This window comes from Anolis carolinensis, chromosome 5 (assembly GCF_035594765.1).
Source record: "Anolis carolinensis isolate JA03-04 chromosome 5, rAnoCar3.1.pri, whole genome shotgun sequence".
Taxonomy (NCBI): domain Eukaryota; kingdom Metazoa; phylum Chordata; class Lepidosauria; order Squamata; family Dactyloidae; genus Anolis; species Anolis carolinensis.
The window spans coordinates 79,943,024-79,958,327 of record NC_085845.1 but is presented as its reverse complement, the minus strand read 5'-3'; the positions used below and the strand labels follow the sequence as shown (position 1 = coordinate 79,958,327).

At 43.7% G+C, this 15,304-nt stretch overlaps 1 protein-coding gene and 1 long non-coding RNA gene across 2 annotated transcripts in view; one reads left to right on the top strand and one right to left on the bottom strand.

Annotated features, from left to right (window-relative positions):
* Nucleotides 1-2,120: 2,120 nt before the first annotated feature.
* Nucleotides 2,121-14,284, bottom strand: phox2b (paired like homeobox 2B). The gene is made up of 3 exons (XM_062981651.1): nt 12,666-14,284; nt 7,669-7,856; nt 2,121-2,718 (listed from the first exon to the last, which is right to left on the bottom strand). The coding sequence occupies exons 1-3, from the start codon at nt 12,904-12,906 to the stop codon at nt 2,251-2,253; spliced, it is 897 nt and encodes a 298-aa protein (XP_062837721.1). The 5' UTR covers nt 12,907-14,284; the 3' UTR covers nt 2,121-2,250.
* LOC134299293 (uncharacterized) overlaps nt 12,749-15,304 on the top strand; it is a 21,980-nt gene continuing 19,424 nt past the window's right edge. The window contains exon 1 of the long non-coding RNA XR_010006478.1: nt 12,749-12,882. This is a non-coding gene — a long non-coding RNA (uncharacterized LOC134299293). The remainder of the gene's footprint in view (nt 12,883-15,304) is intronic.

Genomic DNA, 15,304 nt, shown 5'->3' with positions numbered 1-15,304 from the left:
ATACCTGTAGCTAAGAGGATGCATCTGAGGTGCAATTTACTCACACAGTAACCACAAGCCACATTTGAACTAAGTCTAATCTGTAAACCAAAAGTCTCCAAGAGACATTGTGGCTCTCTGGGGCTTGGGATGTTTGGGACTTCAGCTCCCAGAATTCCTTACTATGGGCCAGGCCGACTGGGGCTTCTGGAAGTTGAAGTCTAAAATGGTTGGAGGAACAAAGGTTGGGAACTTCTGTTCTGGGTGAAAAATATGGGGTCTTTTTCTCTTATATAATAAATCTCCAGCATCTTCTAAAATCCAGAGTATCTGATTGGAACTGGATTATATGGCAGTGTAGACTCATATAACCCAGCTCAAAGAAAATAAAGGTGGATTATTTGCTTTGATACTCTGGCCGATAATCTGGATTTTATATGGCAGTGTAGATGAGACCAAAGGTTTGGGTATGACACTGAAAACAAGGTTGGGGATGCATCTGCACTGTAGAATTAATGCAGTTTGAAATCACTTCAACTGCTATGGAATATAGACGTCCACAAAGTATTTAGTCTTTTCAGGCCCCTTCCACACAGCTGTATAAAATCCACATTGAATTAAATTATATGGCAGTGTGGATTCAGATAATCCAGTTCAAAGCAGATATTGTGGATATCTGCCTTGATATTCTGGGTTATATAGCTGTGTGGAAGAGCCCTAAGCCAAATACTGGTGCCTCGCCAGGGCTTGGGCTAAACTTGTTTATATCCCAGCATCTGATTCCAAATTATCTGAGCATGTAAACTCATATAATCCAGTTCAGCACAGATAATTATGGGGATCAAATCCGGGGACATAGCGAAGTGCGGATCTGGTCTCCTATGCTCCCATAGTATCCAGCCGTGGCAATTAGTGGTGTCAAACTGCAGGCTCTTCCACACAGCAATACAGTAGAGTCTCACTTATCTAAGCCTCACTTATCCAAGCTTCTGGATTATCCAAGCCATTTTTGTAGTCAATGTTTTCAATCTATCGTGATATTTTGGTGCTTAATTTGTAAAATCATAACCTAATTTTATGTTTAATAGGCTTTTACTTAATCCCTCCTTATTATCCAAGAGCTAGACATGTTTAGCCTGCAGAAGAGAAGGCTGAGAGGAGACATGATAGCCATGTACAAATACGTGAAGGGAAGTCATAGGGAGGAGAGAGCAAGCTTGTTTTCTGCTGCCCTGCAGACTAGGACACGGAACAATGGCTTCAAACTACAGGAAAGGAGATTCCACCTGAACATCAGGAAGAACTTCCTCACTGTGAGAGCTGTTCGACAGTGGAACTCTCTCCCCCGGGCTGTGGTGGAGGCTCCTTCTTTGGAGGCTTTTAAGCAGAGGCTGGATGGCCATCTGTCGGGGGTGCTTTGAATGCGATTTCCTGCTTCTTAGCAGGGGGTTGGACTGGATGGCCCATGAGGTCTCTTCCAACTCTACTATTCTGTGATTCTATGATTCTATTCGCTTATCCAAGCTTCTGCAGGCCCGTTTAGCTTGGACAAGTGAGACTCTACTGTATAACCTAGAATATCAAGGCAGATAACTCACAATATCTGTTTTGAACTGGATTATCCGAAGTACCTTCTGCACAGCTGTATAAAATCCACATTGAACTGGATTATATGGCAGTGTGAAGCCAGACAATCCAGTTCAAAGCAGGGGTTGTGGATAATCTGCCTTGAGATTCTGGGTTATATGGCTGTGTGGAAGGGCCCTGGGTCCACATTGTCATATAATCCAGTTCAATATGGATTGTATACAGCTGTGTGGAAGGGGCCTGCATTCATTACCCTGTGTGGTTAGTGGCACCCTGGCTCAACTTAAACCTAATGAATAAGTGGGTCAAGGGAGGCAAAGCAGGAGCCTGGAAAAGGCGGCATTTGTGTGTGTGTGTGAGGGATATACATACATTGGAGCAGCGACGACGACGACAAAACAACACTGGTAGCTCATGGACAGTTCTCTCCCAGTCAGGAGCCAAAGGAGGGCGCTAGGAAAAGGGCGGGCGGTGGAGCAGGCATTCGGGCCCCAGGCGGCTCCGTGGCAGTCTTTGGGGCAAGGCCTCTCTTCCGCCACCTTCTCTTCTCAGTCCCGGAAGAGGAAGAGGAGCAGCGCGTGCGGGGTCCCTGTGACTGCTCGAGGAGGCCAGCGGAGGCCCCGCCCCTTTTGCCGAGGCCCCTCCCCTTCTCAGAAGCCCCGCCCACCCCTCGGCGCGGCCGCTTCAAAACATGCTGCTCTTGACCAGGGTGCCTTTGGTGCCGTTGGGTCTCTGCAGCGAGGAGAGGACGCTGGCGAAGGGCCCGCCTAAGGAATCCGGGATGGAGGCGATGGGCCCCGGCCCGGGAGCCCAGCCCTGGCCCGGCCCCGCCAGGCCCCCGCCCTGCACCCCCGGCCCCGGGGCCGCTCCCCCGGGCCCCGCCCCCGCGCCCTTGCCCACGTCCGGGCCCCCCGCCGGGCTCGGCCCCCCGCCCCCCACGCCGCCGCTGCCTCCCCCGCAGCTGGGCGCCGGGTTGGGGTTGGGCCCGGGCCCGCCGGTGCTGTCCGGGTCCGTGCTCTTGGCCTCCTTGCCGTCGTCGTCCCGGGAGGCGTCCGCCTTCTTCCCCGAGGAGCCGTTCTTGGCCGCCGCCGCCGCAGCCGCCGCCGCCCGCTCCTGCTTGCGGAATTTCGCCCTCCGGTTCTGGAACCAGACCTTGGGGCGGAGAGAGGGAGAGAAAGAGTGAACTACTTCGTTACCTCGTTACTCGTTTCCTCGCTCCCTTGACGGAGAGAGGGAACTACTTCAATACTCTTTTCCTCTTTGCCTTGTTACCTCGCCCTACATCCCAGGATCTGATCCCAGGTTTTCTGCTTTCAACTTTAGTATAGGAGGCCACACTGCCAGATAATCTGGGATAAATAGAAAACCTGGGATCAGATCATGGGATATTGGGCCTGTCTGGAATGGCCCATTGTTTCAAGGGCAGTAGAAAACAAGCCTTTCTTCCTTATGACACCTTTTCACATATTTATACATGGTTATCATATCTCTTCTCAACCTTCTCTTCTGCAGGCTAAACATTCCCAGCTCTTTAAAATGCTTCTCATTGGACATGGTCTCCAAGCCTTTGAACATTTTAGTTGCCCTCCTCTGGACACCTTTCAGCTTGTCAATATTTCTTTTGAATTATGGTGCCCAGAATTGGACACTGTGTGATTCCAGGTGAGGTCTAAAGCAGAATGACTTCCCTCATTCTAGACACTGTACTCCTTTTGATGCAGCCCAAAATCCCATTGGTTTTTTTAGCTGCTGCATCACACTGTTGGCTTATGTTCAACTTGTTGTCCACGAAGAGGCCAAGACCTTTCTCACATGGACTGTTGTCGAGCCTGAGATATACAGGGTGTTTGAAAAAGGACTCCCTAGTTTTAAGTATAAATACATTAAAACTAGGGAGTTCTTTTTCAAACACCCTGTATTTTGTTCCTGGGGTTATTATTTCCCAATTGGTCCTGTCATTTAAAAAAAACCCACCAGAAACATTTATTAAACTGCTATGTGGGACATCCTGCAATAGTTTTTCAGTGCAGATAACCTGGTATCAGATCCTGAGATGTTGGGCAGTGTACATCCAGTCAGAGATCCATAAAGAAATGGCATATAACTTTCTACCTAAAAGCCTATAAAATGCCCTACAAAATTAATATTATTATTATTATTTTCCTGCCTCTCCTTATTGCTCAAGGCAGGGCACAAGCTTGTTAAAATACATCAAAATACTAAAAGACATATTAAAACATATTTCTACATGTAAGACATGGAATCAAAATGATTTTGTAGAAGTCACAAGAAAGCATGATAGCACTCTCAGACCTCCCATCTCATCTACATTACAGGGTGTTTGAAAAAGAACTAAATTAAATGGTGAATAGGGAGTTCTTTTTTAAACACCCTGCCTTGAACTGAATTATATGGCAGTGAAGACTCATATAATCCCATTCAGTGCAGTTCAGAACTGCATTATATGGAAGTGTAGATGGGGCCTAAGTGTCACTCTTATTCCTTACTAGGATATATACCCCAGTTGCACATAAGTGTCTACATAAGCACAAAATGGGATGAAAGGGTCAAAGATTTCCCCACCTAACTTGTCTGGAAAACTTGTTGTAAATTGAACTCTGCCTTCCCAACTCTAACATGATCACCCAGTATTAGGGTAAAGGTAAATGTTTTCCCTGGATATTAAGTCTAGTCATGTCTGGCTCTGAGGGTTGGTGCTCATCTCCATTTCTAAGCCGAAGTACCTATTGATCTACTCACATTTGCATGTTTTCGAACTGCTAGGTTGGCAGAAGCTGGGGCTAACAGCAGGAGCTCACCCCACTGACCACCAACCTTTCAGTCAGCAGCTCAGCAGTTTAACCCGCTGTGCCACCAGGAGCATCCAGTATTAGCATAATTAAATACTAGTTTCCAAGTAACTATTACTTGTGAAGAACTGAATATCATAAAGAACCTGGAGAAATTGTTGTTGTTGTTGTTGTATTTGTTACCAGCCTGTCCTCACAGCTCAAGGCAGGGCACAGTTAAAGCACATCACCATCAAATACATTAAAATGCACCACCACCAAATACAAATATTAAAATATGCATTTTGTAGTGTGTTTTACTGAACTGTATTTATGTTTCTATATTAAGTGAGCTTGGGCAATTGAAAGCTCAAAAATGGCCATTTACTAAGCAGTAGTAGTTGGACCATAGCCAATGCCTAAGAAGATCCTTGTTAATAAGAATTTGATCATGAAGCACCATCGGTTGATACACAAACATATTTGTTCTGCAATAGAATATCACTATAAATAACATTGTATTTTGTGTGCCAGAAAATTTAACTAAATTTTCATAAGCTATTGGTATTTATCGAAGAGATCAAGAAAATAATAAGAATAAATCCTTTTGTTTTAGTGTCAGCCATGAAAACATTGGGCAAGTCACATTCTCTCAGCCTCAAAGGAGATAAATCTTTGCAAAGCAGACCCCATGATATGTTCAACTATGACAGCACAGTAGCTTTAACAGCTCTCTACAAAAAAGATGGGTGAGCTATTGATGGTAGATATGTAATGCTGCAATTCTATTCCTTATTTCTTTGGCATAAGCTCTATTTCTTTCTAATATATTTATGCTGTAAATTAGAATGTTTCCATTAGCATTGTGCGCATCTACAAAAACAAAAGACCAGAATCTTCTTTGGGTCATAAAGTATTTTCTCTTGGAGTGTGCAAGCATATGTTACTGACGTCATACGAATGAAGTCATTATTTTACTGCCAAACGGATTGAACAGAAAACCTGTCCTTTATGCCTCGAACCACAGGAGTAGCGTCTAATTTTGGTCTATGTGAGCTCCCTTGGCGTTGGATTGGCTGCCACTCAAGCAAACAAAACAACAACACACCCTGGACTATCAGTATTGCATTCTTAAAGCTGCTGCTGGGTGTATTTCGTAGATAATAAATAGGCAAAGAACCAAAATATTAGTCATCCGTGTTTGATTGGCCATTGCCAGCTACTAGGTAACATCCAAAGGATTTTCTTCCCTGAAGGGTGTGTTTCTGTTTCTTGTGCTCTTCAGCCTGTCCTTGCAGCTGCTCACTTGACTTTGCCAAGGCAATGCTTTGCCTGGATATTTCTTTCCTTTCACTGAATTGCTCTCCTAATCAACTCTTAGGCATAGCAGCCTGTTAGGATCCTGGGCAAGTTTTGTTTACTGTGGAGCACACCCCATCATGTTGACATGTTGAAATATAAAATCCCTTGCCTAGTTTTCCCACAGACCTCACAACCTCTGAGGATGCCTGCCACAGATGTGGGTGAAACATAAGGAGAGAAAGCTTCTGGAACATGGCCATACAGCCTGAAAGACTCACAGTAACCCAAAGTACAGGACAAATGCTCCCAACCTCAGTTTTTAAATTATGTGTTTTGATTATGTGCTTGAGCAATGTTGTAACCTGCCTCCAACTGTGAGGAGAGGTGGGTAAGAAATAAAATTATTATTATTATTACTATTATTATTATATAGTTATTACTTGATACACAACAAGATTAGTACACAGAAAATAAGATCACTATACTGCCTTTTATATTGGATCACCCTTTGAACACTTCCCAAGTGTCTAGAACTATGTGACGTATTTGCAAATGATTGTTGTTGTTGTTATGTTTATTAATATACCTTGCTTTATTTATACCCTGCTTTTCTCTCCAACCAGGAGACATTATTACTACTACTACTACTTATACTACTACAGTAGAGTCTCATTCATCCAACATAAATGGGCCGGCAGAATGTTGGATAAGCGAATATGTTGGATAATAAGGAGGGATTAAAGAAAAGCCTATTAAACATCAAATTAGGTTATGGTTTTACAAATTAAGCACCAAAACATCATGTTATACAACAAATTTGACAGAAAAAGTAATTCATTACACATTAATGCTATGTAGTAATTACTGTATTTACGAATTTAGCACCAAAATATCACGATGTATTGAAAATATTGACTACAAAAATGCCTTGGATAATCCAGAATGTTGGATAAGCGAGTGTTGGATAAATGAGACTCTACTGTATTATATAGTTATTATTATGTTTATTGTGTTTACTGTATTTATGCCCTGCTTTTCTCTCCAACAAGGAGACTCAAAGGAATTTGTATTATTATTATTGTTGTTGTTGTTGTTATATAATAATAATTATTATTATTATTATTATGTTTACTGTGTTCATTTATACCCTGCTTTTCTCTCCAACAAGAAGACTCAAAGGAATTTGTATTATTATTATTATTGTTGTTGTTGTTGTTGTTATATAATAATTATTATTATATTTATTATGTTTACTGTGTTTATTTATACCCCGCTTTTCCCTCTAACAAGGAGACTCAAAGCAACTTATGTTGTTATTAACTTGTTGTTGTTGTTGTTGTTATATAGTTGTTATTGTTATTATTATGTTTATTATATTTATTATTTTTACTATGTTTATTTACCCGGCTTTTCTTTCCAACAAGGAGACTCAAAGTGACTTACATTAAAAGCCTTTCAGCACAGTTAAAATCTGCTAATATACAAACATTCAAACAATTAAATATACATGGCATTCAAAAAAATTCAGTTAAAATCCATAAAAACAGAATCAAAGCTTTAAAAACCACAGCACCTCCTGACAAGATCTTAAAAACCTTCTTCTTCTGATTCCCTCAGATTATCAGCTCTAAAGCAAAAGGATGCACCTGTACTGCAAATCTATTGATGACACTATTATTATTATTATTACTTTATATCTCTTTTTACTATTATATGGTAATTATTATTATGTTTATTATGTTTACTGTGTTTATGATACCCTACTTTTCTCTCCAACAAGGAGACTCAAAGTGACTTACATCATCATCATCATTTATTACTATTATAGTTACTATTATCATTTAGACATTGCCCTCTTATAACAGAACCAAGACATTTAGCAATGTGGAGGCATTGAGGCAATGCAGACCACAGCAGGAGCAACTCCAAAAGATATTGTGTTGCAGGATGTCCCGCAGAACAGTTTAATACACTTCCATGTTTTTATGCTGTCAAAGCACCCGGGCCCTACCTGGACACGGGCTTCGGTGAGGTCGATCTTCAAAGCCAGCTCTTCCCGGGTGTAGATGTCTGGATAGTGCGTCTCGGCGAAAACCCGCTCCAACTCTTTCAGCTGAGCGCTGGTGAAAGTGGTCCGGATCCGCCGTTGTTTCCGCTTCTCGTTCAAACCCCCGTGGTCGGTGAAGAGTTTGTAGGGGACTAAAGGAGATTGGGGGGGGAGGGACAAAAGTCGGGGGAGAAAAGAGCTGAGAGACAGAATTTCCCAGATACATCCTTTTTAGGATAGTCATTTCCACCTCACTCTACTCGGCTGTTAATGTTCACCCGCCAGACCATTCTCAACGACAAAAGCCCATTTCCTGATAGGACTATCTTAAAAGATTGTATTTCCACACCAAACAAAACGAAGATATCCTTAGATTCCTGGATAGACAAGGTTGTCGTCTCCCTTTGAATCCCAAACGAATGTACCTACCACTTGACACTCACTTGATGATAGGAAAGGGAGAAAGGAGATGGTGCCTTGTTGTTGTTGTTGTTGTTGTTGTTATCATCATCTTTGTTTACAGCCTGCCTTTCTCCCCAATTGCCGGGTCTCTCTGCCTCTATATCCCAGGATCTGATCCCGGATAGTCTTCTTATCCCAGATTATCTGGTAATGTAGATTCATATAATCCAGTTCAAAGCAGATAATCTAAAATCACATCCTGGGATATAGCACAGTGTGGATCCACCCTCAATGATAGAAAAGGGAGAAAAGAGATGTCTTCATGTTGTTATTATCATCACCATCATCTTTATTTCCATCCCTCATTTTCCCCATAGGATCTGCACTGCACTGTATTCCAGGCGATTTTTTAATCCCACATTATTCGGCAGTATAGACTCATATAACCCAATTCAAAGCAGATAATCTGGGATCAGATCCTGGGACATAGCACAGTGTGGATCCAGCCTCAATGATAGGAAAGAGAGAAAGGAGATGATGCCTTGTTGTCGTTAGCATCATCTTTATTTCTCTCCTGCCTTTCTCCCCATAGGGACTCAATGGCTGGGTCTGCATTGCCATATATCCCAGGATCTGATCCCAGATAATCAGTTTATTCCAGATTATCTGGTAGTGTAGACTCATATAACCTAGTTCAAAGCAGATAATCTAGGATCAGATCCTGGGAAATAGAGCAACGAAGATCCAGCCTCAATTATAGGAAAGGGAGAAAGGAGATGATGCCTTTGTTGTTGTTGTTGTTGTTGTTGTTGTTGTTGTTGATGATGATGATGTTATCATAATCTTTATCTCCATCCCGCCTTTCTCCCCATAAGGATTCATGGTTGGGTCTGCACTGCCCTCCATCCCAGATGATATTGATCCCAGATTATCCGGCAGTGTAGACTCATATAACCCAGTTCAAAGCAGATAATCTGGAATCAGATCCTGGGACATAGCACAGTGTGGATCCAGCCTCAATGATATGAAAGGGAGAAAGGAGACGATGGCTGGGTCTGCACTGCCCTATATCCCAGGATCTCATCCCAGGTGTTGTTGTTGTTTAAATTGTTTTATTTTGATATGTTAATTGGGTTTTTATATCGGAATATGATGTTTTAACTGATTATGTATTGTGGTCGGATATGAATACCTGTACGCGCTTTGAAATCCACCCACAGGAGAAAAGCGGGATAGAAACCAATACATAATAATAAGAATAGTAAGAATAATAAGAATAATGCCTTTTTGTTATTAATACCAGTGTAAGGGGAAGGAAGACATTTGATGTGTATATACTTTAGATTAAAGTATATTTGGTTACAAGTTGGCCAGCCACACTTTTTCTCTCTGTAGTTGTTTATTTATATTTTTACTCTGTACTGTACAGTTGTGTTTATATTGTGTGTTTTGATTCGCTATCATCAGTGGCTGGATCTGCACTGCCCTATATCCCAGGATCTAATTCCAGATTATCTTCTTATCCCATATTATCTGGTAGTGTAGACTCATATAATCCAGTTCAAAGCAGATAATCCGGAATAGTGTAGATGCAGACTTGGTGCGCCCATCTTCCCACTTCCCTCTCCCTCCAGAACTGTTTTGTTGCCTAATAGCAATAGATAACTAATTTTATATTCTATGTATATATTATCTTCCCTAAATATGGATGGGTGGGGAGAGGTTAGGTGGGATGAAGCGGAGGAGAGCCTTCTATGAATCTGCGAATAAATAAATATATATAATGATGTGTTGGCGAAGGCTTTCATGGCTGGAATGGCTGGATTGCTGTGAGTTTTCCGGGCTGTACGGTCATGTTCCAGAAGCATTCTCTCCTGACGTTTCGCCCATATCTATGACAGGCATCCTCAGAGGGTGTGAGGTCTGCTGGAAACTAGGCAAGTGGGGTTTATTATATATCTGTGGAAGGTCCAGGGTGGACAATTTCAACAGAAAGGAAGAAAACAATGAAAATGAACAAAATCTGGTACCAGTATTTAAAAAAACTCTAAAATCAGGTCAATAAATAAAGAATAACGCTCAAAAAAGATAGAATTCCAGACGGGAAACAATCCGGGCCAGCTAACACCTCCCAACAAATGATTCCCTCAAACAGGAAGCAGCCAGGCTTTAAAACTGCAAGGCTTTTCAATGCTAATCAAAGTGATTAATTGCAACAATCACACTGGCCTCTAACAGACGAGAGTTCTTTCTCCCACCCTGGACCTTCCACAGATACATAAGCCTCACTTTATCCTTGCCTCACACCTCTGAGGATGCCTGCCATAGATGTGGGCGAAACGTCAAGAGAGAATACTTCTGGAACATGGCCACACAGCCCGAAAGACATACAACAACCCTGTGATCCCGGCCATGAAAGCCTTCGAAAACTCACTTGCCTAGTTTCCAACAGATCTCACAACCCCTGAGGATGCCTGCCATAGGTGTGGGCGAAACGTCAGGAGAGAGCCTTCGACAACACAAATATAATAATAATAATAATAATAATAATAATAATAATAATAATAATAATAATAATAATAATAATCCCACCCTCTAAAGCCTGCTTTAGGCTGTATCTAAACTGCCTCATAACCTAGATTATCTGCTTTGAACTGGATTAGATTTGAGGCCCCATCCACACAGCTGAATAAAATCCCACGTTATCTGCTTTGACCTGGAATATATGCCAAGTGAGGACTCAGATAACCCAGTTCAAAGCAGACATTGTGGGACTTTCTGCCTTGATATTCTGGGTTATATGGCTGTGTGGAAGGGCCCTGAGTTCCCACTGCCAGATAATCCGGGCTAAAGAGATAATCCGGGATCCGATACTGGGATATGACAATGTAGGGGCCCTTCCACACAGACATATAACTCAGAATATCAAGGCAGAAAATCGCACAACATCTGCTTTGAACTGGGTATCTGAGTCCACACTGCTGTATATTCCAGCTCAAAGCAGAAAATGTGGGATTTTACTCAACTGTGTGGAAGAGGCCCCAGATAACCCAGTTCAAAGCAGATATTATGTGATTTTTGTCTTGATATTCTGGGTTATATGACTGTATGGAAGGACCCTGGGGGCCCTTCCACACAGCCCCATATCCCAGAATATCAAAGCAGAAAATCCCACAGTATTTGCTGTGAACTGGGTTATCTGAGTCCACACTCAGAAATTGTGGGATTTTCTGCCTTGATATTCTGGGATATAGGGCTGTGTGGATTTCCATTGCCAGATAATCTGAGATAGATAATCCGGGATCCGATCCTGGGATATAAGGACAGTGTGGGGGTCCTTTCACACAGTCGTATAACCCAGAATATCAAGTCAGGAAATCCCAGAATATCAAATCGGGAAATCCTAGAATATCAAATCAGAAAATCCCAGAAAATCAAATCAGAAAATCCCAGAATATCAAATCAGAAAATCCCAGAATATCAAGTCAAGAAATCTCAGAATATCAAGTCAGAAAATCCCAGAATATCAAGTCAGAAAATCCCAGAATATCAAGTCAGAAAATCCCAGAATATCAAATCAGAAAATCCCAGAATATCAAGTCAGAAAATCCCAGAATATCAAATCAGAAAATCCCAGAATATCAAGTCAGAAAATCCCACAATATCTGCTGGATGGCCATCTGGCGGGGATGGATGGCTGGATGGCCATCTTTCGGGGGTGCTTTGAATACGATTTTCTGCTTCTTGGCAGGGGGTTGGACTGGATGGCCCATGAGGTCCAACTCTATTATTCTATGATTCTATGCTTTGAACTGCGTTATCTGAGTCCACACTGTCATATATTCCAGTTCAAAGCCGAAAATGTGGGATTTTATTCAGCTGCCTGGAAGGGGCCTCATATCTAATTCAATTCAAAGCAGATCATCTAGGATCCGATCCTGGGACTAGGGCCCTTCCGCACAGCCCTATATCCCAGAAGATCAAGGCAGAAAATCCCACATGATCTGAGTCTACAGTTCAAAGCAGACGCTGTTGGATATTCTTCTGCCTTGATATTCTGGGATCTAGGGCTGTGTGGAAGGGGCCCAGATTCAGCTTTACAGGCGAGGCGAAGACGCAGGAGGGTCTCTCCAAGACCAGATCCTGGGATGTCGGGCAGTGTAGACCCAGCCTAAAGGGAACCCAGGCAGGCGAGGAGGAGGAAGACGAGGACTCCGGAGCCAGTAATGAGCTTTTCTTCCCCGCTCTCGGCTTATTTAATTATTCCGCCCGCTTCTTTTTCCCCGGCAAAGCAAGTAAACACATTACTGCCGATCATTTTGGCAGCTCCCGGATAATAATTTCGTTGGCGGGTTCCGGGTGTGACTTCTTCTTCTTCGGGATCGTGTAACGGGGGTAAGTGAATTACACCCACCCCGTCCCCTCCTTTCTCTCTCCTTTTCCTCCCCCCTCTGCCTTTCCTTGCACACTCCTCCTCCTCCTCGCAATCGCTCCTAACGTGATAAATCCCTTTCATTTGTGTAAGCAAATTGGCGTCGGGTAAATAGGAAGCGCCTTACCTGCGGCGTAGGGGCTGCTCTGGTGGTCGCGGAGGCTGCCCAGGCTGCAGGAGCCCGGCGCCAGGGACGGGCAGCCCGACGTGGCCCCGAAAGTGGTCCGGATGGGGTTGTACTGGAAGCCGCCGGCTTGGCTGCAGGAGCTGAAGTCCGCGTACGCCGAGGCCAGGCTGGAGGTGTCCATGCCGGCCATGCAGGACTCGTAGGCGGAGGAGTTGAGGTAGGAGTATTCCATTTTATACATTGGCGGAGGCTCCAAGGGGCCCGGCGAAGGGAAAGCCAGGCAGAGACACACACACAGAGACGGAGAGGAAGAGAGAGAGAGGTGCGCGCAGCTCGGCTCTCGCTTCCAGACTGAGTGGCCTCCCTGCAAACAGCCCAGCCGAGCTTTATGATACAGGGAGAAAAAAACACGCACGCACACACACCAACCCACCCGGCTCCTATGAGCTGCCTGGCCCGAGGTCTCTAGAGCATATAGTCCTCATAATAAACTTGGCTCTTTCCACTTGGACAATAGCGAAGCGGTGGGTCTTGAAACGCGGGCGCTTTTTACATGACAATAACTCATCAGTCTATTGGGCTGGCAAATGGGGGGGGGGGGGGAGGGAGGGAGGAGGGGAAAAGGAGGGAGGGAGGGAGGGAGCGAAAAGGAAGGGAGAGGCAGGCCGAGCTGTCCAACTTCCCTCTGGCTGATTCCTGCATCTCTAATTAGAATTTAATACACACCATTGACGTCCCCCAGCCAGCCTTTTCTCTCTCCTTCCCTTCGCTTCAGCCCCTCTTCCCCGCCCTCCCGCTTTCCTCCAAGAAGCCTCCTTGCCCTTTAATTCAATCAGCCTCCTTTGGAGAAAAAAAAAGAAGAAGGAAAGTTGGGTGACGATTTCCCCTGATGCGATTTGCCTCCTGTTTTTGAAAAAACTGGACAGAATATACTTTGGGAAGAAGGAAGGAAGGAAGGAAGGAAGGAAGGAAGGAAGGAAGGAAGGAAGGAAGGAAGGAAGGAAGGAAGGAAGGAGTGGCCCAGGCGGGAAGAGAGGGAAAAGATGCTAAGAAGAGAAAGAGAGAGGCTTCGCTCCTTCATCCCCTCCATGTTTCAAACTGGAGAGAATATACTAAGGAAGGAAGGAAGGAAAAACTGGACAGAATTTACCTTGGAAACAAAGGATAAAGGAAGGAAGGAAGGCAGGAAAGAAAGAAAGAAGGAAGGGAAAACTGGACAGAATATACCTTGGAAAGAAGGAAGGAAGGAAGGAAGGAAGGAAGGAAGGAAGGAAGGAAGGGAGGAAGGAAGGAAGGAAGGAAGGAAGGAAGGAAGGAAGGAAGGAAGGAAAGAAAACTGGACAGAATATACCTTGGAATCAAAGGAGGGAGGGAGGAAGGAAGGAAGGAAGGAAGGAAGGAAGGAAGGAAGGAAGGAAGGAAGGAAGGAAGGAAGGAAGGAAGGAAGGGAAAGGAAAACTGCACAGAATATACCTTAGAAAGAAGGAAGGAAGGAAGGAAGGAAGGAAGGAAGGAAGGAAGGAAGGAAGGAAGGAAGGAAGGAAGGAAGAAAAGAAAACTGGACAGAATATACCTTAGAAAGAAGAAAGGAAGGAAGGAAGGAAGGAAGGAAGGAAGGAAGGAAGGAAGGAAGGAAGGAAGGAAGGAAGGAAGAAAAGAAAACTGGACAGAATATACCTTAGAATCAAAGGAGAAAGGAAGGAAAGAAAGAAGGAAGGAAGGAAAAACTGGACAGAATTTACCTTGGAAACAAGGGATAAAGGAAGGAAGGAAGGCAGGAAAGAAAGAAAGAAGGAAGGGAAAACTGGACAGAATATACCTTGGAAAGAAGGAAGGAAGGAAGGAAGGAAGGAAGGAAGGAAGGAAGGAAGGAAGGGAGGGAGGAAGGAAGGAAGGAAGGAAGGAAGGAAGGAAGGAAGGAAGGAAAGAAAACTGGACAGAATATACCTTAGAAAGAAGGAAGGAAGGAAGGAAGGAAGGAAGGAAGGAAGGAAGGAAGGAAGGAAGGAAGAAAAGAAAACTGGACAGAATATACCTTAGAAAGAAGAAAGGAAGGAAGGAAGGAAGGAAGGAAGGAAGGAAGGAAGGAAGGAAGGAAGGAAGAAAAGAAAACTGGACAGAATATACCTTGGAATCAAAGGAGAAAGGAAGGAAAGAAAGAAGGAAGGAAGGAAAAACTGGACAGAATTTACCTTGGAAACAAGGGATAAAGGAAGGAAGGAAGGCAGGAAAGAAAGAAAGAAGGAAGGGAAAACTGGACAGAATATACCTTGGAAAGAAGGAAGGAAGGAAGGAAGGAAGGAAGGAAGGAAGGAAGGAAGGAAGGAAGGGAGGGAGGAAGGAAGGAAGGAAGGAAGGAAGGAAGGAAGGAAGGAAAGAAAACTGGACAGAATATACCTTGGAATCAAAGGAGGGAGGGAGGAAGGAAGGAAGGAAGGAAGGAAGGAAGGAAGGAAGGAAGGAAGGAAGGAAGGAAGGAAGGGAAAGGAAAACTGCACAGAATATACCTTAGAAAGAAGGAAGGAAGGAAGGAAGGAAGGAAGGAAGGAAGGAAGGAAGGAAGGAAGGAAGGAAGGAAGGAAGAAAAGAAAACTGGACAGAATATACCTTAGAAAGAAGAAAGGAAGGAAGGAAGGAAG